General features: G+C 41.0%; 1 protein-coding gene across 2 annotated transcripts in view; it reads right to left on the bottom strand.

The window, feature by feature from the left end:
• VGLL4 (vestigial like family member 4) overlaps window positions 1-26,266 on the bottom strand; it is a 239,034-nt gene that overhangs the window by 18,278 nt on the left and 194,490 nt on the right. For both annotated transcript variants that reach the window (XM_030205734.1, XM_030205733.1), the window contains one exon: window positions 21,593-21,782. In XM_030205734.1, coding sequence (XP_030061594.1) covers window positions 21,593-21,782 — 190 coding nt within the window. The remainder of the gene's footprint in view (window positions 1-21,592; window positions 21,783-26,266) is intronic.

Below are 26,266 nucleotides of genomic sequence, written 5' to 3'. Positions count from 1 at the left end.
CCCCGGGGGAGACTTTCTACAACTATTTTGGAAGAGAACATAGTAGACACTCAATGAAACTACATGGAAATACTTTTAAAACAAATAGGAGGAAATATTTTTCCCACTAAAAAACTAGTAAAGCTCTGAAACTCCTTCCCAGAGGATGTGGTAACAGCGGTTAGCTTATCTGGGTTTAAAAAAAGTTTTGGACAAGTTCCTGGAGTAAAACTCCAAGGTCTGTTATTGAGATGGATATGGAAGAAACCACTGCTTGCCCTGGGATGTTGCTACTAATACCGCCTTGGGTGAATCTCTTTATAAAGGTGGTTAACAAATCCCAATAAACAAAAACAAATAAATAAATTGGATTTTTGCCAGGTGCTTGTGACCTGGATTGGCCACTATTAGAAACAGGACACTGGGGCTACATGGACCACTGGTCTGACCCAGCATGGCTATTCTTATGTTCTTATGACTATCCTCAACTTCCCCTTCATCATCCCCATAAACCAAAGATTAAATACAGTTGTATGTTTTTTTTTTAACATACACAAAGCAACTAAAAGTTCTTCCATGTGGCCCTTATAAAAAGGCTGTTCTTTCATGGTCATACATGAGTATCTGTTTCAAGGTCAGAAAGTGGCAATAAACCAGCATATGGGAGAAGGAAAGAGATGACAAGTTATATTAATTTTGGTTTTCTTCAGTTTCCTTTTTGCCACTGCTCGAGTAGAGACCTTGTTTTCAATATTTCTCTCCAATGAATCCTAACCTCGGCTCTACTGCTGAACCAGCATCATAATGTTCAGATGGTTGTTAATACCAAAACCACACACAAATCCTTGACTCTCTGATGAAAGGCTGCTTCATTTTGCTTCCAAGTAAGTTTCTATTAATTAAAAAGAATGCTTTAGTCCTTTGATTTTGGATGATCAGAGATATCTAAGAAGACTGCCCTTTTTCTGCCTTTGGTGTGTTGCTAACTCGTTAAGCTGCTACCATGTTTACTGTTACACAGGGGCTTAACTGTGGATGCTTAAGAGAGAGAAGAGGGAAAAAAAGATAGATCTAACAGATAATAGTGTGCAGTTCTCTAAGAACTGGATTCAAAGAGATTTTCTTAGGCTTTGAAGATGGGAACTCACAGAAGCTGTGTGCTTTTAGAAAGAAGGTTATCTTTGCAATGCAAAATTATTAGCCTTGGATGCCAGAATACAGTATTTTCATCCCAAATCTTAATTCCTTTTTTTCACATGTGCAGGTTTTTATTATATCATATACAGCTCAACAATTCCTGCTCACTAATCATGATTCTTCTTCTTCATGGAACCATACCGCAAGACTTTTAATAACAATTAATGCTTCATGCTGGAGATTACATCAACTGGCATCTCCAGCATGAAGCATTAATTGTTATTAAACGTCTTGCGGTATGGTTCCTTGAAGGATACCGAAACAGGACCGTTGGAATCAATACGCAAGCTGGAGCATATATTTTAAAGATAAATGTTTTTGTGCACTTCAAGAAAAATTATGATTTAAGAGGAAATGGTACATGACAAGGGTCTATTAGGTTTAAGCACAAAATAAAAATACAAAAAAGTAAATATAATTTTTCACGGGGGGTTTTGTAGTCGATGATGACTTTTTGTGCGTGCAACAAAAATCTTTGATAATAGTTGCTGCATCGGTTGAGACTTTTCCCGCTTTTCTAATATAGACACCATAATACTGCTGGTTTTGGTTTTTCAGGTTTTTATTATGCAAAATATTTTTTGCCTGCTCTTAGGTAGGTTATAATAAAAAAAAATATGTAAAATCAAGTAAACAACAGAGGCCCCTTTTACCAGCTGCAGCAAAAGGGGGCTGGCGCTGGCATCAGTGCCTGTTTTACATGCGCGCCGAGGCCCCCCTTTACCGCAGCTGGTAAAAGCGAAGTCTTGCTTTCCAACAGGAAATGGCTAGGCAGCAAGTAAAGCACTTGTTGTGCGACCATTTCAGGGGAGGGGAGCCCTTACCGCCACCCATTCAGGTGGTGGTAAGGGCTCCCGCGTTAATCTGGCGGTAACTGGGCAGCGCACGGCACTGCCCGATTACCGCTGGCTACACTCTGGCGCTACAGAAATGACAGCACGCTAGGGGTGGGAAGTACTGTTGGGAGCTGCGGCAGCCCGGTGGTACTTCCTGTATAGCAAGCAGCAAGCCCGTGTTGGGCTTACCACCGCTTAATAAAAGTAGCCCACAATGTTATAAAAGAAAATAAAGTACTAAGAAAGCTTAAAATATAACAACATACAATTAAAATTAAAATGCATAAAGGCTTTTGAAAACAGACAAGTCTTTGGTTGTTTCCTGAAAGTTAGAGTTCCTTTTAAAACGCCAAAGAAATATGTAGACTTCTTGAGTAGCATCAGCAGTACAGACTAAACAGGTAAAGTCAGTTTTCAACCTTTTGCTACTGTCATGGTGGTGGTGTTAGATGATTTTTAAAATGTTATTTTTACATACTCTAAAATGCTTTCTAGCATCAATGAAGTAAAAATTAACAAGTTATAAAGGATACCTTTTCATTGGAGTAAATTAATACATTTTTGATTAACTTCCCTGTAGCCTGAATGTTATTAGTGAAGGCACTTGGGGGTAACTGTTTACCAACTAGCTAAGTTTATTATAGTCAGCCAATCACTGCATGTGAGGGTGTGGAAGGACCCTTCACAGCTATAATTCCAAGGACTTGAAACATTAGCTATTCCTCTTCTAAAGCATCATTTTAAAATTCAGCCATGAGGTTTCACAACCACTTAGTGCAAACATTCTTGAAATACTTCTTTACGTCTACATAAATGCTCTTCTTAGAGACCAAAAAATGAATGAACTGTAAATTTAACTGTTGTGATGTGAAATGACCTAAGCTCAGGCAAAATTTAGGCTGCAGAACCATGCCTATGAGCGTCAGCTATTGTAGGATAAGAGAATGTAAAACAGTATCTAAATAGTTGTGACAGGGATTTTTTTTCCTTGCTTTTGATGATTAAATTACATTTAAAACTTTTTATGAAGTAGGCTTATTCAACATTCAAAGTGAATTTTAGCCAATTCATTTCCATGAAAGCCAAGTAAAAAAAATTGATAACCAAGCTTTTTAAAGAAATGCTAGCAGAATTATCATCTATGATAGAACCCAGCTGTAACATGCAAACAGACAAAGTCTCCATGTTATCAGCTTAGGAGAGTTTCAAGGCAGCAGATTTATAGCCCCCCCCCCCCCCCCCACATGTTTGTCTTATTTTGAATACCAAAAGATTTTCTTCTCTTATCAGTTGGGATATCCATTAACTCACTGCGGTTGGATGTTGCTTAAAGAGACTCATTTTTAATGCGATTTCTAGCACAGTAACAAAGCCCATTCCAGATGATCTATAAATATAAAAGGCAACCCCAACGTTCTGAAGCCTCCACGGAAGTTGAGGCGCCCGAGATATCCGGTGTGCCCTGGAGTGTCTGCACCGCCCTTGCGTCAAAACGTCATGACGTCGAGGGTGGAGCTATAACACTCGAGGCCCGAAACCGAAACGCCACAGGCACAGCCACGGAGGCGCAGCAAAAAAAAAAAAAAAAAACCCTACCCACACACAGCGACGCCAACACTGAACAAGGCAAGTAGCTCGGAGGGAGGGGGCCCCTTGCTAGCGCCCGTTTCATTGCCCTCAGAAACGGGCATTTATTCCTAGTTCATTTATAAACCACTTCATTCCCAGAGATCATCTGATGAAGCAATTACTGTGCAAGAAACTCTTAAAGTAAGAAAAGTAAAAAGTAATGTTATGTCTGGAGTATCTATGTTTAGAAGAACTACTGCATGATGTGTACCGACAGTGCAGATGCACTTACTTCCCTGGACCTTTTGTTTTGCTTTGAGCTTAACTGCTCTTTGCAATCCCAAAATGCTGTTGCCTAAGGTGTCTGCCTAATCTGCTTTAGTGGCTGAAATGGAAGCCATGTCATCCCTTCAAAAGGTATGGAGTGTAATCAAATGTGCCTAATGGTATCACATCTCATTCTACTCAGTTGCCATAGGAATTTGTATGTCTGAATACGAGTGTGGAAGGAAGTGAGGGTATGGAGACCTGGATTAGGAGCAGTAAAAAAAAAAAAAAAATCACAAAAATAGGAGTTTCTGGATTTCACAGAACCAAGCTGCATGAAAAGCCAAACCTAAACTTCTGGTCTGAAGCCGGACAGAAGAAATCATTTTAGGATACTATGCGATAGCTGTAAAATATCAGGGTCCTCAGTCTATGTAATGAAGCAAACACAAGTACATCCAAAATATACAACAATCAAACACAAAAGATATGAAAATCATCATCTATGCTTGAATCAGACTGAAGGATAAAATATTTCATCTCAAGGCATGGCTTTTAAAATGTGTTGCAGTCAGAACAGATAAATTATCCCAACCCTTGCTGAATTAAAAAGGGTGAAATAGTCACTTGTGGGTAGAAGTAAATCCACAAGGGGGAGTTCCCAAACAAGATGAGGTCTGGACATCTAGCCGTTAGATGTGGCTACATCCTTTCATTTGTCCTGTAATTTTCTCTAAAGGTAAAAAGTAAACCAACAACATACTCCCTTAGGGTGACATCTAGGAATAGAAGAGTTCTGTTTAAACAGGAAAGGCACTTTTGACCTGTTTTGACACCTCATATTCTGATATTTGCAGGACAGCCAAATGACCTAAAAAAAAAAACAGTGATCACCACCTTGGCCCTCCCATAAACAAAGGTAAGTTACAGACAAAATGGAGTCCATTAAATCTTAGGACTTTTGTTTGGTTCTAATACCTAGCAGCAATTCCATGCTGCACTTTTTTTTCCCAGGCTTCCTGTCATAAGAGTTTGCAGCTAGAACCCAAGATACAGCACAAATGCAGATGGAAGCAAATTCAGTGCTGTCTCCTTTCTGAAGGGCCTCCACTTTTGCACAGCACAAACTGCCTCACAGCTCAAATGAATTGCAGCTGAAAATATGGGGTTGCCATCTGGTTTGAAAAAACAAGAATAAGGGACTAAAATGAAAGGGTTTTGGTTTTTTTTTTTTTTTTTTTTTTTTTTTTTAAATACTAACCTCAATTTAATCATTGCCAAAGAGCATGAAGACAGCCCAGCAAGAAAGCTCTGGGCCTCACAAACTTGGCAAGAAATCTCATCCACAAAAGCAGTGAGCAGACAAAAGCCTTGTCAAAATAAAAGTTCTTCATGAGAGCTGAGTTACAGAGCCTGTAAGTTGAAGGAGACACAACCGCTTCTCATTCCTGAGCAAGTTTCAGAAATTAACACACATTTCTGTGAAACATTACTCCTACACCAGTATCACATGCATAATCGTAAATGCAATTTGAAGGAACAAATTTCAGTTCAGTACCTTTACTGGAAACTACTATTTAAGCAAAATCAATTGATTGCATCGGACAGCGCTTTCATTCTGTGATAATATCTGAGCTCTATTTTTTTGCTAAAAATGAAGGCAGTAACCATAGAACGGAGACAAGCCTCAAAGAGCTATCAGGAATAAACTTCCTGAGCCCCTACGTCTTGCCCCATCCTTGGCCACCTTTAAATCTAGACTGAAAGCCCACCTCTTTAACATTGCTTTTGACTCGTAACCACTTGTAACCACTCGCCTCCACCTACCCTCCTCTCTTCCTTCCCGTTCACATTAATTGATTTGATTTGCTTACTTTATTTATTTTTTGTCTATTAGATTGTAAGCTCTTTGAGCAGGGACTGTCTTTCTTCTATGTTTGTGCAGCGCTGTGTATGCCTTGTAGCGCTATAGAAATGCTAAATAGTAGTAGTAGTAGTAGTAATATGACTTTTGAAAGAGAGAGAGAGAAAAGTCCACTTAATATTGTTAAACTGATTTTTGTATTTTGGAAAATTAACATATGAGTTGTGTACTAATTCCAACAACATACAGAAAACACTCCCATCCAATGGTCCAGTTCTATGTTTTATCTTCTTTCAAACTGTTGTAGACTTTGAAAATAAAGTATCTTAGGGGTTTAAGCTGGAATGCTAAAGTAGGAATCTCAGTATCAAAAGCAGTATGCAACTCATTTCTCTTCTTAAAAATACAAGTTCTGTTTTTATTTTCTTAAATAATTTATGATATCAAGACTGCCAAGTGAAACAATTCCTGCCTGATGCCCAGTAGGCTCTGGCCAGTAGTTTAACCCTGAAATCAAAATTTCTCATCAGGATGCTGCTGCTGTCTGCCACACTACCACATTCCCATGCGCCATTACCCATCAGGGATTAGGCCACCCTCCACTCTCCTCTGACCACTGAATGCTGGATGCCCAGGTTGTCCATCAGCAATACCACCGTTTTCTTAGTTCTGAATTACAGGCAGTGTGCTGTGTGTGGATGGCACAGAAACAGATGACCACAAACCCACTACTTTTTATATATGGTGCGATGGGGTTGGTCTCTTCTTCACAGGAAGACACTGACACTGTTTATATATGTTTTGTGCCATTTCTAAACTTTCAGGAGCATTGAGTACTGCATAACACTGTTTCCCAAGTCAAGTTTTCAGGATATCACCAATGAATATGCATGAACTTGATTTGCATACGTTACCTCCATTATATGCAAATCTTTCATGCCTATTCATTGTGGGTATCCTGAAAACCTGACTGGCAAGGGGTACTCCAGGACCGGACTTGAGAAACATTGCTGTATTGCAAAATCAGTCCTGAGAACCCCACATCTATCCAAAGTTTTCAATGTATACCTAACGACATGCATGAAATACACTAATAAGTACTAGCTTTTTAATATATGCAAAGCTCTCTAATGCACATTTGATTGTGGACATCCTGAAAATCCAGTCATCTGGTGGGGGAAGAGGGGGGCAGGACAGTTTGGGAACCTCAAAACACTGGTTTAACACTGTAGTAGGCTCCTATATAGACAGGTGTTAAAGTCAATGGGTATTTTAAGAATAAGCAACAAACAAGAAAATCAAGCCATTGTCCAGTATGCAATTTTTGATATGCTTACACAAGCAACAAGTTAACAAACCCTAATTCATACAGTCACTGTCAATAGCAACAGTGTCCACAACAGTGAAGGAGTGGCCTAGTGGTTAGAGCACTGGTCTTGCAATCCAGAGCTGGCCGGTTCAAATCCCACTCCTGCTCCTTGTGATCTTGGGCAAGTCACTTAACCCTCCACTGCCTCAGGTACAAACTTAGATTGTGAGCCCTCCTGAGACAGAGAAATATCCAGAGTACCTGAATGTAACTCACTTTGAGCTGCTACTGAAAAATGTGCGAGCAAAATCTAAATAAACATTCTAGTTTCTAGGAGTGCAACGTAAATGTTGCATCTGTCGAACCACTGGAAACATCTGAAGAACCATTAAGTAAAGAGGTAAATCTTAGCTTGATATGTACTAATAGATCAACTTTTCTAGTATACACACAGAGTATCTTCTTGTGCTTATTTAACAAGGTCCAAAAAAAAATGGTTCAAGATAGAATGAGTGGCTCAGTATAAGTTTAAACATCCACGCAAAGAAGAATCAAGAAAACTAGAAAACAAAGATGCAGGCCTCTTGTTTCCAAAACCTAAGTTATGGCTTTGCACTTAACGTACCATCACATTGGCTGTTATTGCATTAAGTGAAAAACACTCAGTATCCCAGGAATTTAGGGGAAGGCAGCTGTGCCACACACAGTGGGTGCCACGCTTTCAAGGGATTTTTTACTAGGCGGCAGATAAGCCCAACCCTCAGCGTGCGGTATTTCTGTTGCTACAAAAATATTTTTAGGTAATCAGGCAGTGCCGTATGCTGCCCGGTTCCCACCAGGTTAGCGTGGGAGCCTTTACTGCCACCTCAATGGGTGGCAGTAAGTGTTCCCTCCCGAACTGACTGCACAGCAAATGCGTCACTTGCCACATGGCCATTTCTTTAAAAAAAAAAAGAAAAACGAACAGCTTTTCCCCCCGCTACGGTAAAACAGGGCCTCTGCACACGTCAAAAACACAGGCCCCCTTTTGTTGCAGCTTAGTAAAAGGACCCCTAAATGTTACAGGCACTAACAAGGAATGTAATTAACTACACCTCATGAAATGTTCATAACCAACTTTAATCTTGAGTTAACTGTTTGCTGAATTGAATGCTCTAAAAGCAATTTCTGCATTCTCTGTACTGGATTTTATCTCTGCTAGATTACAAAGTATAACACTTTGTCTTCAATTTTAATTTAGTTAATGAAATTCTACAGAAGCCCAGTGACATTTTAAAAGTGCTAATTGCACTATGATTCCAACCAAGCATCCTACCCCTCCCCCCACAGATTAATTCATGGAGTTGCACCTCTCAGCCAACTGTAAAACTAATCTCTAATGGCCCTTTCACCATTACCATTTGTGAACTCCTCCCTCCTCCATTTGACCCAGCCATTGCACAACAATTTACCTGCCTTCCCCGCCAGCCCCCACAGCCTTCCTGTCAGTCATTCTCAGCCCTCAAGAAAACAGGCCGTTTTATCACAGGAGTTAGGACACAGCTGCAGGAAGGCTGTATGGGCCAGCAGAAGAAGGTAGGTAATGGTATGCACCAGGATGATGGACCCATGGGAGTTGGGAAGGGAAGGCAGAGAGTAGCCTGGCACAGCAGCACAATTAACATTATCATCATGTTAATTAGTGAGATTTATCCACAGCTCTAAGCTGTGTACAATGTACTAAAGTGTAGGGAAATACATTTTGAAAAGAGTGGTGCGGCACAATTCTTCCCCAGATGTAGTTAACTGTTCCTTGTTATCTGCTGGGTTAGCAGACAATGCGGCTGATCCGTTTCCTAATGTGAATTCTGCGTTTGTAAAAGGACCCCAAAGTCTGTTAGAACGTATGTTAAAATCCTAGCGTGATTTTAACAGACTCCTTAATTTGTTACATGGAAGAAATACACTCAACTGTGACTCTTCATAAATTGGTTAGAACTTCTACAGTCATTTCAAAGAGTGAATCCTGGTTTGAGTCCATCAGACAAATGTTGGCATTGCTCACAGCAGGTGGGCACTCTCCTTCATATGATGTATGAATGTCAGGCGATTCATAACTTCTGGACAGAAGTTTGGAGCATCATACAAAAGATTCTACCTATTGATGAAGTCTTGTCTTATGCTATCATAATTTTTAAGTCTGCCTATGCATCTTTCGACATCAACGTCACAAACAAAGCTATTAGACATCCTTCTCACCATTGCTCAAAGACATATTTTACAAAATTGGAAATCTGCGCATCTATTGAATGTTCACTTTTGGTGGAACACAGTTCTGCAACATCAGAAATTTGAGTTTGCCATGACAGAGAAGTTTCGAACAACAATCTCTATGAAAAAAAGTCTGGTCGCCAGTGGAGAACTACCTTCAATCTTGTCAACTTTAACATTGGCCCTATGAAAGAAACTTATGTATTAGACACCTGTTTTTATTTCCCTTTCCCCCCCTTTATTTGCCTTTTGTTCCTTAATCCATTTATTTGTTGGCCCTTGCAACTGTTATATATGGAAAAACAATAAAATATTTTTGGGGGAAAAAAAAGAATGAATCCTGGACCAATCAAGATGCGGCTAATTCTACATAACCACTATTTCTGGTATCTGACAGCACAAGAACCAGATTTTACCACCAGGTTAAAAATGATTCTAGCTTCCAGTACAGGTGGCTTAGGCCCTCTGGGATGTGGCTATGGGAAAGCTACTTACCTATAGCACAACCCGTACTTGGGCATTGAACCCTGTTATCAAACTCGATAATTTGATAATAAACTGTGAAATCACGAAAAGAACACATTGATACAGGAATAATCCTCCAACTTGTGCTGAGCAGCTGTGCCTTGCTGCCACAGGGCAGTCTTTTTGCTTTGCAGTGTTCCTCAGCAATGTTCAAGACTATTCCTACAAAGCTACATTACTTCAGTGATAGAACAAAATATAAATAAATAAACAAACTGTTTCAGAAGCCAAGCAGCAAATTTCAAAAAAGTGTGTGTGTGTGTTTGGTGTGGAGGGCAACCAAACAAAGTGCCATTTTTTAAGAAAACAGTCCCAGCCAAAGGTTTGTATTTTGAACCACTGGCAAAAATAGAACCTGGGTGGTAAATGGATAGGAGTCTCCCACATGAACCACACAATAACAAAGTGAGCCTGGGCTGGAAACAAAGTACACAATGAAGAGGATATGAAAGTGAGGACAAGCAAACAGGCCAAATTACATGGCCTTTTGGATCCTATCCCCCTCTCATTCTCTGTGCTTTACTGAGATACATTTCCAAAGCAGTGTAGCACATCCTCATTTTCTCAGCAAAACCACATTCAGGCAGAACTGCTCATCAATAAGTTTCCAATATTCAGACAGAATATTCACAGTCATATGTGTGATCTATTTGTGATTTATTTTTGCCCATCCTACTGCAACAATTTGTGATCTTTGTCAAGTAACTTATCCCTCCATTGCTTCAGGTATAAACAGACTCTAAGAATACCCGCTGTACCTAACTTGCTTTGAGATACAACTGAAAAAGGAATGAACTAAATCCAAAATCCCTTCCCTTTTTTTTTTTTTTTTTGGTGCTTTTGACAAAGTAAATGCACAAGAGGAAGAAAGCATAAAAAAAAAAAGGGCTCCCTGCAAGGACTCTTAATGCAGAAACACTGCCTGCCGGGAAAAGGCTGATGTCAGCTCCTAAGAGCTCAGCTCCCTGCAAGGATAAGGAGGCCTTTGTTTTCAGCTGAACTGTGAAAATGAGAAAATGGCTCCAGCCTGACAAACAAGAATCCCACACAACAGAGGTCAAGCCCAAGACCTTTCTTCAAAGGTACAAAACTTCATTAGTGTTATTTTGTCAAAACACCCAGACAGACAATTTAAAATCATGCCATAAAACACGCCACAGGAAAACATATGCATCATAAATTTGAAAATTGTCCTTAAAAATGTTTTCCTTTATTAAAAAGCTAATAGCTATCTCAACAGATACTCAGAGGTCTTCTATAAACCTTCAAAAAAATTTTTAATGGAACATTCTGGACATAAGACCCAGTATTCCGAAGACAGTGGAAAGTTTAAGCTGCAGAACAGAAAGCATTTTGAAATCTGTAAGCCAATGCTCCCTAAATACATTATGCAATGTGCAATTCCAAAAGTAATGAACCACTTTGAATAACCGGTATAAAGTGTGACAGTTTCAAAGATCTTAAAACAAAGAAAACACTAATGAAAGGGGCTGTAAAAATGATATAAGGGCCATGGTGCCCTTTTTTATGACTTACCAAATGTTGTCAAATAATACACTTTAAACTCTGCGCAATAGTTTAAAGTGTAAGGAAACTAATGTGTGCAGGGTACTTAAAAAGACCTGAAGCCCAACTGACCGTCAGCCATTGCTATTACCAGCCCAAGTTTATAGCTTTCTCTTCCACAATGTGCTATGATCACTAGAAGAAAAAAAAAAAAAAGACAAAGCTGGCACTTTGGGCAAGCAGTTGAGGTGGTCCAGCAGGTGTGACGCACACCTGCCACACTGTGATGCTTTTAAGGTGCCACTCGTTACAATTTCTGCTAAAATTTTAAGCTATTAGTACAACCTGACTACATAATAAAGACTGCAACATCACAGTAGTTCTAAAAAGGGTATACATTCACTTGCAACTGTTAAGCAAAGTCAAAAGCAAATTCTCTCTAGCAGTCTTCCTCTAGCTATAGCTCACTTCTCTCTTCTTCCTAATCCACTTACTATGTAATACTGCTAACAAATCACACACCTAAATGGTCTTAGCAGTAGAGAACTCACTATCCCACTACAGGGAAAGTCTTAGTGGTTCTTTACTAAGGTGCGCTGAAAAATGGCTTGCGGAAGTGTAGGCACGGGTTTTGGGCGCACGCTGATCCATTTTTCAGCACGCCTGTAAAAAAGGCCTTTATAAATTTTTGCCGAAAATAGACATGCGGCAAAATCAAAATTGCCACACATCCATTTTGGGTCTGCGACCTTACTGCCAGCCATTAACCTAGCGGTAATGACCTACACGCATCAAATGCCACTTGGCGGGCGCACAAAAATAAAAATTCTTTTGTCAGCTGTGCGCCTAAAATGAAATTACCGCAAGAGCCATGCGGTAACCGGCTGGTAACTCCATTTTGGCACATGTTGGGCGTGCGTATACGTTTGCGTGGCTTAGAAAAAGGGCCCCTTAATCTGACAGGGCTTGGTCAAGAGGATGCCGATCTCTTGATTTCACAATAATTATGCCATATTTCCAGCTGTTTGCTTATCCAGTATCTCCCTTCTCTCTTTATATCCTATGCCTCAATCTCATTCCTGCAAACCTTTCAATTTTATCTGGTGTTAAATGGTCTACTACGTGATCTAGATGTTGGAGTGGGTACCAGAAATGGGCAAGCCAAAATTATCACTTTTTGCATCAATCTTTAGTGTCCAGTTTTCAGGTAATAAGTAGCTCCAGCCTCTCACTTTCTTTGCTCAATGTCTGTCTTATCTGTCTACCTTAGTTTACAGCTGGTAAGAAGTGAAGATGACTCATGTTATAAACTGTGCCATTGTCTAAGGTGATAAAAATAGAACCTACAAACTAGCTGTGTTTAAAAAGGTACAGTCTAACCAGGGTTTGTAAATCCAAATAGTAACTGGTTGTTCACAATGGATGTTTAGTGATGTTTACATTACATGTCCAGCCCGATTCATTAGAATATTTTTCCACAAATGTAGAGTGAGAGAAAATCCTTAATGAATTAGACCTTTAAATCAAGCAGCTGCTAAAATGTGTTTATTTTGCTTACTCTGAAAACCAGACTCACAGGATGGAGTCAACCCTAGAAGGCGGCTACTAAAATGGTGGTCCTTCATCATAGAGAGTATGGGGACATATTTAAAGATCTCAGTATGTATACTTTAGAAGAAAGATATGAGAGGGGAGATAGGATAAGAGACATTTCAATACATCTGTGGCATAAATGCATGGGGGGGGGGGGGGGGGGGGGGGAAGAGTCCAGGACAGAATGGGGCATAGAGGAGGAGCATGAGAAGACTTGCACCTGGGTAAGAGGTAAGCAGGCAAGTAAACAAAGAACAAAGAAAATAACAGCAAGTAAAAACCAGGGAGCCTACCCATACCAATCTCTACTGTCCTTTCCCTTTGACATTCTTTATGCTTAATCCATGTTTTCAGATACAATCCTCATCTCCACCACCTCTACTGGGAGACAATTCCATGCACCCACCATCCTATCCATAAAGAAGAATTTCCTTAGATTACTCCCGAGTCTATCCTCTTTCACCTTCATCCTATGCCCCCTTGCTCCAGGGAGTCCTTTCAATTGGAAGACCCACATCAGTCAAAAATGCCCGAGTAAAAGATGAGTCTTAAAAAATAGCACAGATATGTAAATAACTAGGTAAAGCGTTCTCAGCTATACAAAAGACTGAAGCCCTCGTCACATCATAATGTGGTAACAGAAGTTACCGTATCTGGGTTTAAAAAAGTTGGACAAGTTCATGGAGGAAAAGTCCATAGTCATAAGATAACATAAGAATAGTCATACTGGGTCAGACCTTTGGTCCATGTAGCCCAGTATCCTGCTTTCAACAGTGGCCAATCCAGGTCACAAGTACCCAGAAGAAACCCAATTAGTTTCAACATTCCATGCTACCAATCCCAGGGATAAGCAGTGACTTCCCCCATGTCCATCGCAATAACAGACTGTGAACATTTCCTTCAGGAACTTGTCCAAACTTTTTGTAAAAACCTCAGATAGGCTAATTGCTGTTACCACAATCTCTGGCGAATGAGTTCCAGAATTTAACTATTCTCTGAGGGAAAAAAATACTTCCTCCTATTTGTTTTAATAGTATTTCCATGTAATTTCTTTGAGTGTCCCCTTGTCTTTGTACTTTTTAAGAGAGTGAAAAATCGATTTACTTGTACCCATTCTACACCACTCAGGATTTTATAGACCTCAAATCATAGTCCCCCTCAGCTGACTCTTTTCCAAGCTGAAGAGCCCTAATCTCTTTAGCCTTTCCTCATATGGAAGGAGTTACATCCCCTTTATCATTTTGGTCACTTCTTTGAACCTTTTCTAATTCCGCTATATCTTTAAGATAAGGCAATGAGAACTGAATGCAATACTCACGGTGAGGTCGCACCATGGAGCGATGCAGAGGCATTATAATATTCTTAGTCTTATTTTGCATCCCTTTCCTAATAATTCTTAGCATTCTGTTTACTTTTTTGGCAGCCACCATACACTAGGCAGAATATTTCAGTGTATTGTCTACAATGACACCTAGATCTTTTTTTTTTTTTTTGACTGCTGATTCCTAAGGTGGACCCTAGCATCAGGTAACTATGATTTGGATTGCCTCCTATCCCATGACTTTTTCTCAGGAGTCTCTCATGAGGAACTTTGTCAAAAGCTTTCTGAAAATCCAGATACACCTCATCAACCAGCTCACTTTTATCCACGCCTTCAAAGAAATAAGCAAACTGGTGAGGCAAGACTTCCTTTGGTTGAACCCATGCTGACTCTGTCCCATTAAACCATGTCTGCTATTGAGATAAACATGAGGAAGCCACTGCTTACCCTGGGATTGGTAACTTGGAATGTTGCTACTATTTGAGTTTCTGCCAGGCAGAGGCATACCTAGGTAGACTGCAACCCGGGGCATCACCCTCTCCACTCCAAGGCGCATCATCCTCACCACCTGGGGGTGCACAGAGCAGTCATGCGGCTATCGGCTCCGCCAGTCCCCTGCCCTGGAACAGGAACATCAAAGAGGGGGCAGGGAACCGGCAGAGCCGACACACAACTGCTCCATGCACCCCCCATTGCGGACCGCCCCCACCGCCCCTGGTATGCTAGAGCTGCCAGGTACTTGTGACCCGGATTGACCACTGTAGGAAACAGGATACTGGGATAGATGGGCCATTGGTCTGACCCAGCATGGCTATTCTTATCTTCTTATGACGAAGACCACAGACCACTTTAGTAGCCACCTTCTAAGATCAACTCTATTCTGTTTATATCTTTTTGAAAGCCAAATTCTCTATCATCCTTCAAACTTTGCTAGATCCCTCCTCATGTTATCCAGATCATCTGGGGTGTCTACACTACTGCAGGATTTTGTCAGCATCCACAATGGTAAACCTCACCAGATCAGTTCTTCCACAATATTGCTTACAAAAATGTTAAGAACTGGACCAACAAATCACACACCTAATGGTCTTAGCTGTAGACCGCTCACTAACCCAGTACTGGGTAAGTTTCATTCTGACAGGCCTTGATCAAGAGGGTGCTGTCTCTTGATTTCACAATAATAATGCCACACTTCCAGCTGCTTTCTCATCCAGTATCTCTTCTCTCTCTTTATATCCCCATGCCTCAAACTTTTTGATTTATTTGGTGTTAAATGGTCTCCTACTTGATCCAGATGTTGAAAGAGAAACAGAAGGTACAACGAGAAATGGGTATATCAAAACCATCACCTTGTGTAGCACACTAGTGGTAGTGCTCTGTTCCTCAGAGTACACTCAATTTATCATAACTCTTTGTCACCTTCCACTCAGTTTCTAACCTAGTCACTCACTGTAGGGCTCATATCAAAGGTGCTCAATTAATTTATATGGAACCGTATCAAAGGCTTTGCTGAAATCTAAGTACTCTGTGACTAGCACTTTCCCTTGATCCAACTCTCTGATCACCCAGTCCAAGAAATCAATCATATTTGTCTGACCAGATCTACCTCTAGTAAAACCATGCTGCCATGGGTCCTGCATTCCACTGGATTTTAGAAACCACTCAATTCTCTGTTTTATAAAAGAGCTGCCATCAATCTGCTCACCACAATGGTCAGACTAAGAAGTACTCACTTCAAATCTTAACCATATCCAACATATTTTCAATATATGGCAATATAAGCAACTGACTGGTGCACTCTGCAATGCTCTGCCCCAAACATTTGAGATGCAGCACTCAAAGGGGATGGGGGATGGTGCTTCTCAAATAGAACATAACAGATGTGTCACATTTGGTAAACAATGACCTCTTTATAAATGACCCCTGTCCGACACTGGCTATGACAGTTTTATTACACAATGTAATTTATGAATAAAGTACAACATTAACTTATGTTCTAACAATTTCTGTTCATTTCTGTCTACGAAGGTTCACTGAATCAAATTTACTTAGCAAAAATATGGCTGCAGTTCTGGAGGCTGGTTCACATTCCCCACAACAGGTAGTTGTTACTAATATAATTATATCTTTGGGATTTGGATTCTAGATTACTCACCTCTTCCAAATCCAAAGCTTAAAGTCAAGTTACATTCAAGTACATGAATTATATCCCTGTCCATGTGGAAGAAAGGGAGAGAAATATGGAAACAGTTACAGGGCTCCAAGTTTCACTGCTCTAAAAGTCTGATCCTTCATTTGAAGTGCTTGGGTCTTTCAAAAACTTGATTTAAACAGTAATGTAATCTTGTTGTTTAGAACTATCACAGTCAATTCACTTAAAACAAACCTGAGTACAAGATGTGTGTAGATGTTGGAGCATATTTTGTAAACAGAGGCCTCTGTAAGTACTTCAAGAGCGTGATACAGGATTCATCTTCTTAATGCAATGCAGATCCTATCTGGGCATTTACTTTATGAAAATAAAATCTGGTCTTGCCAATATACACTTCTTTTGGCCAACTTTAAAGAATTTAACAAGACAAGCATCTCAATCTCACTTGTATTTGATGGTAGAAGAGGGAAGGGCACAGACTGCATTGTAAGACAACCCACTGCCTTAGTGTTGAAGCCAGTTGAAACCACTAGCTCTGTTCCAGTGCCACACCTTTTTATGGTTTGTGATGAAAAATTAACAACCGACACTACCAAAGTTCCCAATAGATTTCAAGTGTTGATAAATTATTCCATGAGCACAGGATTTTAGGACTGGGTACTCCAGATCTATAGCTAGTCAAACATGAAGCCAACAAAAACAGGTTCAGGATCCCTTAGCGAAGGGGGGAAAAAAAACTTTTAGTTTATTCTTAGTCACCTACACGCTGATACAAGTTTTTCCGTTTGACTGATGCACAACAGATAGTCAATTAGCTCATACAGTCTGCCCCGTTAATTCCAATTTACAATGCTAATGCTATAACAGGCCTGTCGGCCATGGATGCTTAACCAGTAGTAGAATGTTGCTCTTTATCCAAGTCAAGTTTTGTGGTCTCCTCCCATTCTCTATCAATGAGAATATACATTCCCAAACTTAATCCGATATCAAGCCCCTACTCCTCACGTCACCAAGCTTCATAAAACCTGCTGAGAGATGAATTTTGCTGGTGGTATATAAAATGTTTGGATAATAGTCTTGCTACTGTTTGAAATCTGGCCACTTACCTCCACATAGGACTTGCTCAATAACGAAATCATGAGCCTGCCAGCATTAACTCAGTTGGTTTCTAGGAAGAGACTGCCTGATTTCAAACCAAGGAATTCCATGTGTGACGCAAAATGTGGTAACCAATTATTAAAGAATCCAAGAAACAGCTGCAAGCTCCCAACATGGCTTTTCAACTGGATAACCTAACAGCCTAATTGGAATGTGCCAACTTCTGCCAACTTATCTAACGACTTGTGATAAGGTGGGGGTGATTGTGTCTGATGATCTTAAATCTTTCAAACAGGTAGAAAAAGCGACAGCCAAATCCAGAAGGATGCTTGGGTGCATAAAGAGAGGCATGACCAGTAGGAAAAAGGAGGTGATAGTGCCGTTGTATAAGTCTCTGGTGAGGCCCCATTTGGAGTACTGCGTGCAGTTCTGGAGACCGCACCTACGGAAAGATGTAAACAGGATGGAGTCGGTCCAGAGTGCAGCTACGAAATAAGTAAGCAGTCTTGAATGCAAAAATTATAGGGACAGGCTTATGAACCTCAACATGTATACGCTGGAAGAGAGGAGGGAGAGAGGAGACATGATAGAAACGTTTAAATATCTCAAGGGCATTTATGTACAGGAAGAGAGCCTTTTCCAAATGAAGGAGACCTCTGGAATGAGGGGGGCATATGACAAAGTTAAGAGGGAATAGGCTTAGGAGTAACATAAGGAAGTATTATTTCACAGAAAGGGTGGAGGAGGCGTGGAATGGCCTACTGGTGGAGGTGGTGGAGTCGAGAACTGTTCCAGAATTTAAAAAGGCATGGGATAAGCATGTGGGATCGCTTAGGAACAGGAAGAATTAGGGGCTACGGAGGATGAGCAGACTGCATGGGTCATATGGCCTTTATCTGCCATCATGTTTCTATGACTTGGTAGCAACTGTGATACAATTGATTTCAGGTGCTTTTTATGAAACACTTTAGTTTCAAACAATTTTATTAAAAGGCAAAAAGATCAAGTAGAACAGATACAGCACAGTATCATTTTTCATGTATATTCACCATCCCTCTCCCAACTCCCCCCCACCTATTTTCAATATAACCTATACAATCTACAATAAGTGAGCTTGAACTCTGATAGCTCCCTATGATCTAAATCCCCACCCCCTATTAGTAAATTATTATTTTTAAAAAAACAACAAACCCTCCCCCAGCCCACTCATGGAATGGCAGCAGACAAAACAGGAGATCAAATTTATCCAGCAGAGGACAGAGGTCTAACTATTGATGCAAATTCACCTAGTTGATTCAGAACAAAACTCTGCTCTACGTGCCAGGGATTGAATATATGGGCTCCATATCAAGTAAAACTGTAATTATGGCTTAATGGCAAGACGGACACCCCGAAACTCCATTAAAAGCAAATCATGAAGCCTATTGTGCCAATTCAAGTAAGATGGAAACACTTTTTTTTTTTTAAGTTCAATACCATAAGATGTACTTTTTCTCCAAAATCCTTCATCCCAAGTCACTTACCTTGACTTCAGCTGCACCCCACTAGCCTGCCGTTACACTGAAAGATATGAGAAAAACTCTACTGGCACTTAGGTTCTCCAACTCAGAATACTCTTACAACAGTCTACTATGAATCCCAGTATTTCTCTGACCTATCTACTCTATTGAATCTGGTCTGAAGAACGAGGTGAGTGAACAGAGTAGCAAAAGCTGAATTCCCGAAGTCACTGATCACAAATTTCAAGCCTTCACTAATTCAGCCATCTCTCCATGTAACAGTTTTATGCTAAAATAAATGCATACATTTAAGAGTGTACTCTGTACCACAGAAAACATCCACCAGAAAGCAACTGAAAAAAAAAAATCCAGAACTGTATACACCACGCACAAAGGCCAACGCCAGTTGGTGAGCACTTACTGTTTCGCTAGCTTCAGTGATGGATTCCAGATTTGTAACAAATTCCAGTACTGCAGACTAGAGGCACAGCCTGTGACTAACACCAGAGTGATTTATTTGAGGATAAACAGCACAATCCCCATCTTATGACTGAACTCTAGTATCCAAAGCAGAGCGGAATGTGTGGAATGCCAAGGACCCTTGGAGCTGTGGCAGCAGGGAACAGTGTGCAGTTATCAAACTATCTCCCACTGCTAGAGCCCTCCAATCACTTCCTTCAGGCAGGAATGACAGGAATTCTGAGCCCCCAGCTCTATGCCAACTAGAGCAGCATTCCCAAACAGGAGAAACTCGAGCAGGATGACATCTTGAAAAATTTGTGGTGGTGGTGTCATCACTTGGTCTTTTTTTTTTTTCTTAATCTTCTTATGGAATATTTCACAACCCACCTCTTGCTATAAAAGCTCTTCTAGGGTCTGAGTGGGGTCATAAATATAACATCCAGCAACAACTGCAGCCTGGACAGTTGTCAGAGCAGCTGGCTTAATGTTTCCTGGCCTGGGCATGTGATGTGCTTATATATCTTTTCTTCCCAGGGAAACATGGAAAGAGACATGAAGGGACAGCGGACAGGGCCCGGATCTCTTATTTTTATTTATGAACATTTATAAAACATGTAGTTTGAAGGTGAAAAGGAACAAACTCAGAAGGAACCTGAGGAAATACTTCTTCATGGAAAGGGTGATGAATTTGTGGAACGGCCATCCCTGTGATAGTGGTGGATATGAAGACTATCTGAATTTAAGCACGCGTGGGTCAAGTACATAGGATCTCTAAGTGAGAAGAGAGAATAGATGGCAAAAGATGGGCAGACAATAGGCCATAGGGTCTTTATCTGCCTTCACTTCTCTGTTTCTATAACAGGGCATAACGTACATTGACAGCTAACAGACTAGGGAGGTAAGGATGGGAAGGATAGCTTAATAGCCGTCTTTATATGCACAACTACAAAGAAAGGAAAGCAGGAAGAGTCCAAGCCTTCAGCCATGGTTTTTAATTATATTTTCACTGTTTCTGTACTTTGCACCATTTCTATGGAATCCACCATCTGACATCGGGATAACTGAGCGAACAGATGAACAGGATTAAAATTGATGCCACTAGCTCCTTCAATTTTACTCTAGCTGACTAGATATGAAATGTATTTAGTGAATATTGAAATTGTTAATTCTGCATCAAGACAAAATAAGATTCACATGGGTGTGTCTCAAATGTTTATTCAGCCATAAAGGTTCACATAATCCAATATTTTTTTTAGTTAATAGATAATCCAATATGTGACCTTTGTCAGATGTATGAAAAGTGACTGAATCTCAGTTTTTACTAACATAGGACAATAATGTTATAAAGCAATTTCTGTACATAAAGCAGGCTTTAGACGTGGACAATGGCGATTATAAAATAACTAGTAAAAAAGCCCCGTTTCTGATGCAAATGAAACGGGGGCTAGCAATGTTTTCTTCTGTGTGCATGTGGGAGTGTGTGTGTCCCTGCCCTCTGGCCTCTCTCCCCTCCCCCCTCTGAGTCCTTCACTGTTACAGAGCCAGCGATTTGATTTCGTGCTCTGCTGTTTTCCTTCACTGACTGTGTTACAGAGAGGGCGGGGCAGACACTCATAGGGAAACCGGATATCTCGCCCCCTTCACACTTCCGGCTGGAGGCTTCATAGAATGTTGGTGTTGCCTTTTATATAGAGAGATGTGGATGAATAATGCACATGCTTTTATGCATTCCATGTAGAGGCATTCCTGGGCAGAGCTGAAAGGTGTACATGTACCTGCATAAAGTACCTACGCATAGCTGTGCCTGCCTCAGAGCAAAGTGTAACTGTGCAAAATAATGCATGGGGGTTAAAGTTTTTTGTTTTGTTTTTTTATTTAAGAGGTACATACATGCTTAACGTTTTATAAAAACAGGTGTAATGTAGGTGCATTTTCAATTTTTTATATATGCCCTGTTGGAAAATTATACCATAATGATCATGCATAAATGTTGAAAGATGTTTTGTTAAGAGCTAAAATAAAATACTACATTCAAAAATAATGCATTAAGTTGAAATATTTTAGTGCTTTTTTTTTCTGTATGCGAGGAATATTTGTCCTGTTATGAAGGTATCTTGATAATTATTGTAAAATTATAAATATTTAAAAAAAAACCAAGAACTTACAGGTGGGGAGCGAATATACGACTCATTTTAGAGCCATGTTCATTTTCACAGTCTAGTTCATCGTCTCCTTGGTCCATGCTGAACTTTCTCTTACTGGGGCTGATTGGAGGCGGGCCTGTCCGATGGTTGGTTAGGGTAGGTGATACCGGAAGGGACTGCATTCTAGGTTCACTTCTTAGAGCTGCTTCACCTATGAGAATATAAAGAATGTTAAGAGCACTGTACAATTACCTCTTGTTTGCAAGTGTTCCATTTTTATTTCTCCCTTTATAGCTGTTGTGGCAGGTCCTATCATCCATTCATCAAGTGGAGTTTCTAGCAGTTACATTTTTCTTCATCATACCATCTCACAGAACAATTTTTCCACCAAAACACTACGAAGCTATCAAAACATCTCCTAGCAGATGTCTGGTCCCCAAAATACAAGTTCCATTTCCATGTACCTATTTCCTGTCAATTATAAGAGAAGCCAAACTGGAGGAAACTATGCTTTCTAAATGTTTTAGCTCGTTATTTAGAAGAATGGTAGTCACAGACAGCCCTCATAGACTGCAAATGAGTCTGGTTCTCAGGATATACATATAAGATTTGCATGCACACTCAAATCTCTCTCATGACAGTAGAGTAGCCATGGGTGGGTCTAGGTGCCCCAAAACTCCTGGATTTCTTTCCTTCCTCTCTCTGCCCCCTCAAATGTACCTTTTACACTTGGAGGTTGCCAGCAGGGAGCTGTGAATCACACATACTGATTGTGCTGGGCTTCAGCACCTTCTCTCCCACATCTCTTCCTGATTCAGAATAGGCAGAACAGTCTCAGAAGGAAGGCTCTGGGGAAGTGCAAGCAGTGTGGGTAATTCACTGCTCCCTGTTGACAACTTCCATAAGGGAAGAGAAGTTTTAAAAAGGTACATGGGGGAGGGGGAGTTGCGACACAGGAAGAGATGATGGATGGCTGGGGGGGGGGGGGGGGGGGGGGGGGGGAGAAGAAGAGGGGGAAAGATGCCAGCTTGCATGTGGAATGAAAAGTGGAAGAGAGGGGAGAAATCTCATGCCCACCTATTTTGGGCTCAGGCCCACCCAAAACTGGCTGTCTGGCTATGCCACTGTCTCATGCATTTTCATTGCTGGTATCCAGAAACCCCAAACTCTGTTTGCAGTACTTTAGACACATGGTAGATGAAAACAGCTCAGGGAAGAGAACTGATTAGGGTTCACAAACTATAGCACAGATATTCAGCACGTAGTTTGGAAACAAACTGCTGCTGTAGTCAAGTTTTAGCAACATACAAAGTGGTTTCCAAATGTGGAAATCATAACATTGTGTAAGGTTGATTACTTATCCAACAATGCTGTTTTCAGGATGCTCTGATGCTATCCTTTAACTTCCAGTTCAAGGTGAATGACAGATTCAGTCAAAATACACGATAAGGTTCAACAGAAGTTTAAATTAAAATACAATGTAAAAATGCAAGAAACCACCACAAGTGCAAACAAACCACAGATGTGGAAAGAAAACCTGAACCCCATGGGACAGCACACAGCAGGAAAACAGGAGCGGGAAACAGATCCGGGCACTTCAAACACAGACCAAGGAACACCCAATATGAGATTAAAACTTTTACTAATGACTCAACACTGTTATTTTTATAGTACAATACGTTTAAAAGACTCCCGAGGCAGGTATGTTGGTGTTGAAACACAGTGTCATGTCAAGTCATCAGTAAGAGTCACCAATCTCATGCTGGGTGTTCCTTGGTCTGTGTTTGAACTGCCCAGACAATACATATTGTGTGTCAGAAATCATATACAACTCTAAATAATTATATATATCTCATGTGTGTGCTTGAGCGTTACTACTTTCTGCCAAGAAATGTTTTTTTGTACTTTTTCAGTGTAACAGTAACTTGCAAACTTGAAACAACTGTCTCTTGACAATGCAATATATTATTGTGCCCTAGTTTGATATTAACTCCAAATTAATAAACCTGTCCTCAACCAAAATAATGAAATCCCACCAAGCTGTCTGTAATGTCTATCTCCTCAGAGATATCCTATATAATAAAAAGCACCTCCAACGTTCTGAAGCTGACGCCAGTGAAGCCTTGAAGCATTCGTGCTCTCTGTACGGCTGTATCCATCTCCTGAATTGACGTCACGCACTTCCGGGTTCGTCACAAACAGCACTGACCAACCACAGGATAGCAGCACGAGGCACAACCTCAACGTCTATAGCCTTCCCTTCGAGTTCGTTCCCTCAGAGTCCTGCCCTCGCAGAAAGAGGAAATGATGTCAGCAGGCGGGACTCAGAGGGAATGCAGTCGAAGGGAAGGCTACAGACGGGCAGGGCTTTCAAAGATGCGGACACTTCGAAGGAGGTAAACAGAGGAACGAGGAGAATCGATGGGTGGCTGGAGGGGGAGCAGGGGAGAGAGGACAATCTCTGGGTGCCTGGAGGGGGCAGGGGAGAGAGGAAAATCGCAGGGTGGCTGGAGGGGAGCAGGGGAGAGAGGCGAATCACTGAGTGGCTGGAGGGGGGCAGGGGAGAGCGGAAAATCGCTGGGTGGCTGGAGGAGGGGCAGGGGAGAGAACAGCATAGGTGGGTGGCTGAAGGGGGCAAGGGAAAAAGGAGAATCGCTGGGTGGCTGGAGGGGGGCAGGGCAGAGAGGAGAATCGCTGGGTGGCTGGAGGGGGGGCAGGGCAGAGAGGAGAATCACTGGGTGGCTGGAGGGGGAGCAGGGGACAGAGGAGATTCGCTGGGTGGCTAGAAGGGGGGCAGGGGAGAGAAGAGATTCGCTGGGTGGCTGGAAGGGGGGCAGAGGAGAGAGGAGAATCGCTGGGTGGCTGGATGGGGAGCAGGGGAGAGAGGAGAATCGCAGGGTGGCTGGAGGGGGAGCAGGGGACAGAGGAGATTCACTGGGTGGCTAGAAGGGGGGCAGGGGAGAGAAGAGACACACTCGCAGCCAGCAGTCTCACTCTCTCTCTGTCACACACACACACTCGCACATTCACTCTCTCTCTCACACACACTCGCACATTCACTCTCACACACACTCTCTCAAACATACACACTCCAAGAAAAACCTTGCTAGCGCCCGTTTCATTTGTGTCAGAAACGGGCCTGTTTTAATAGTAGTATAATAATACCATACCATTCTAACAGTTATAATCCATTTTATGAGAAACCAGCTCAAGGCAAATCACGAAAATTACAACATATATCAAATTGACAATTACAATAATAAATTACTTAAAATTTAACCAGTATAACAAGACATCTATACCAGTCAATCAGTAGATGTCACAAAAGGCCACATTTTTAACACCTGCACGGACTTTCAGAAAGAGAACTATTACTGAAGTTACTGATGCAGAAACCTAGAAATGTAAGTGCAATGATTCCTCCCCCCCCCCCCCCCCCCCCCAAAGCTTGGAATCACATGCTACCAAAAACAATAATGAAGGGCTCTTGTGGGGTTTCTTCTTCCCTGCTGTACTGACCTCAATACTAGGATAAGGTTGAAAGACAACAGGAAGCTAGGATGACAGCCCTCTCCACAGGACTCCTCCTTTTTACTGAGCAAAACTTATATAATTGCCAAAAAAAAGATATACCATTTGCAAGGCATATTTTCTAAAATCTTTTTCCTTACAGCCCATGCATAAAAGGTCACAAATTATTTACATTTCAGAGTAAAAATTTGTAAAACTGTAAATAAATGCCAACAGAAAACAAGATCAGGTGATAACACCTCTCTCGCTACACTTTTTAATGCAGAATTACACTATTTACATTTTGTTAAAAATCAGCAAAGTAAACGGAATAGGTTTAAAAGTTTGAAAACCCTTTCAGTCAGCATTCAAATACCTCTTAACAGAAATAAGTTTCCAAACATTTTCTGTAGCCAGCCAAGAGTTTTTGTATTCTTGCCTTTGGAAAGTTTTACCACTCTTGCTTCCAGAATTCTCAGCTCAGAAAGAGTCTTACATCTCCTCGCGTGCACTGCATGTTGAGAATCATCTTGCATATTTTCAATACAAAAGTCTGGGAACTGTGAAGGGTCATTCCATAACCTTTGTCTTTCGTTAAGTACTTTAAGACTTATTTTGAATAATGCTTCAGATCGTTGTCTTGCTGAAATATACAACCTCTTTTTAGCTTTAATTCAATTATGGAACCACTGGAACAGGGGGACATGAGAGAGAATGGATTCCACCTAAATAACATATCCTAGAAGCTAATAGAGTAACTTTAGCAGCATTTACACAGGGTCCTTTTACTAAAGCTTAGCAAGCATGCGTGCCAAATGCTAAGAAGCCCATTTTATATCTATGGCAATAAGAAACAAGAACACCAGACCTCTGCCGTACCACATAGGAGAAGAAAAGGTGGAAACAGCCAAAACACTAGCACTGGAGCTACACTATCAGAACAAGTTTACTGACATGACCTGACATGCCTGAGTTTCAGGTGCATCTGGGGTCCTTAATGCACAATGGTCATAACTCTGAGTTGTATAATCCATCAGTGCATTGATGACTGTTCAGAAGGACAATACATCTATTCCACCTACCAAGGATCGAACGATTAATGCCAGTTGTGATTCTTTCGGAAAGAAGTAGAGAGATCGTGGATGCTTTTCAAAGTGCTCTGCTCAGACAAATGGTGACAGAACC

Source organism: Microcaecilia unicolor, chromosome 6 (assembly GCF_901765095.1).
Source record: "Microcaecilia unicolor chromosome 6, aMicUni1.1, whole genome shotgun sequence".
NCBI lineage: Eukaryota > Metazoa > Chordata > Amphibia > Gymnophiona > Siphonopidae > Microcaecilia > Microcaecilia unicolor.
This window is presented reverse-complemented; position numbering and strand designations above follow the sequence as displayed.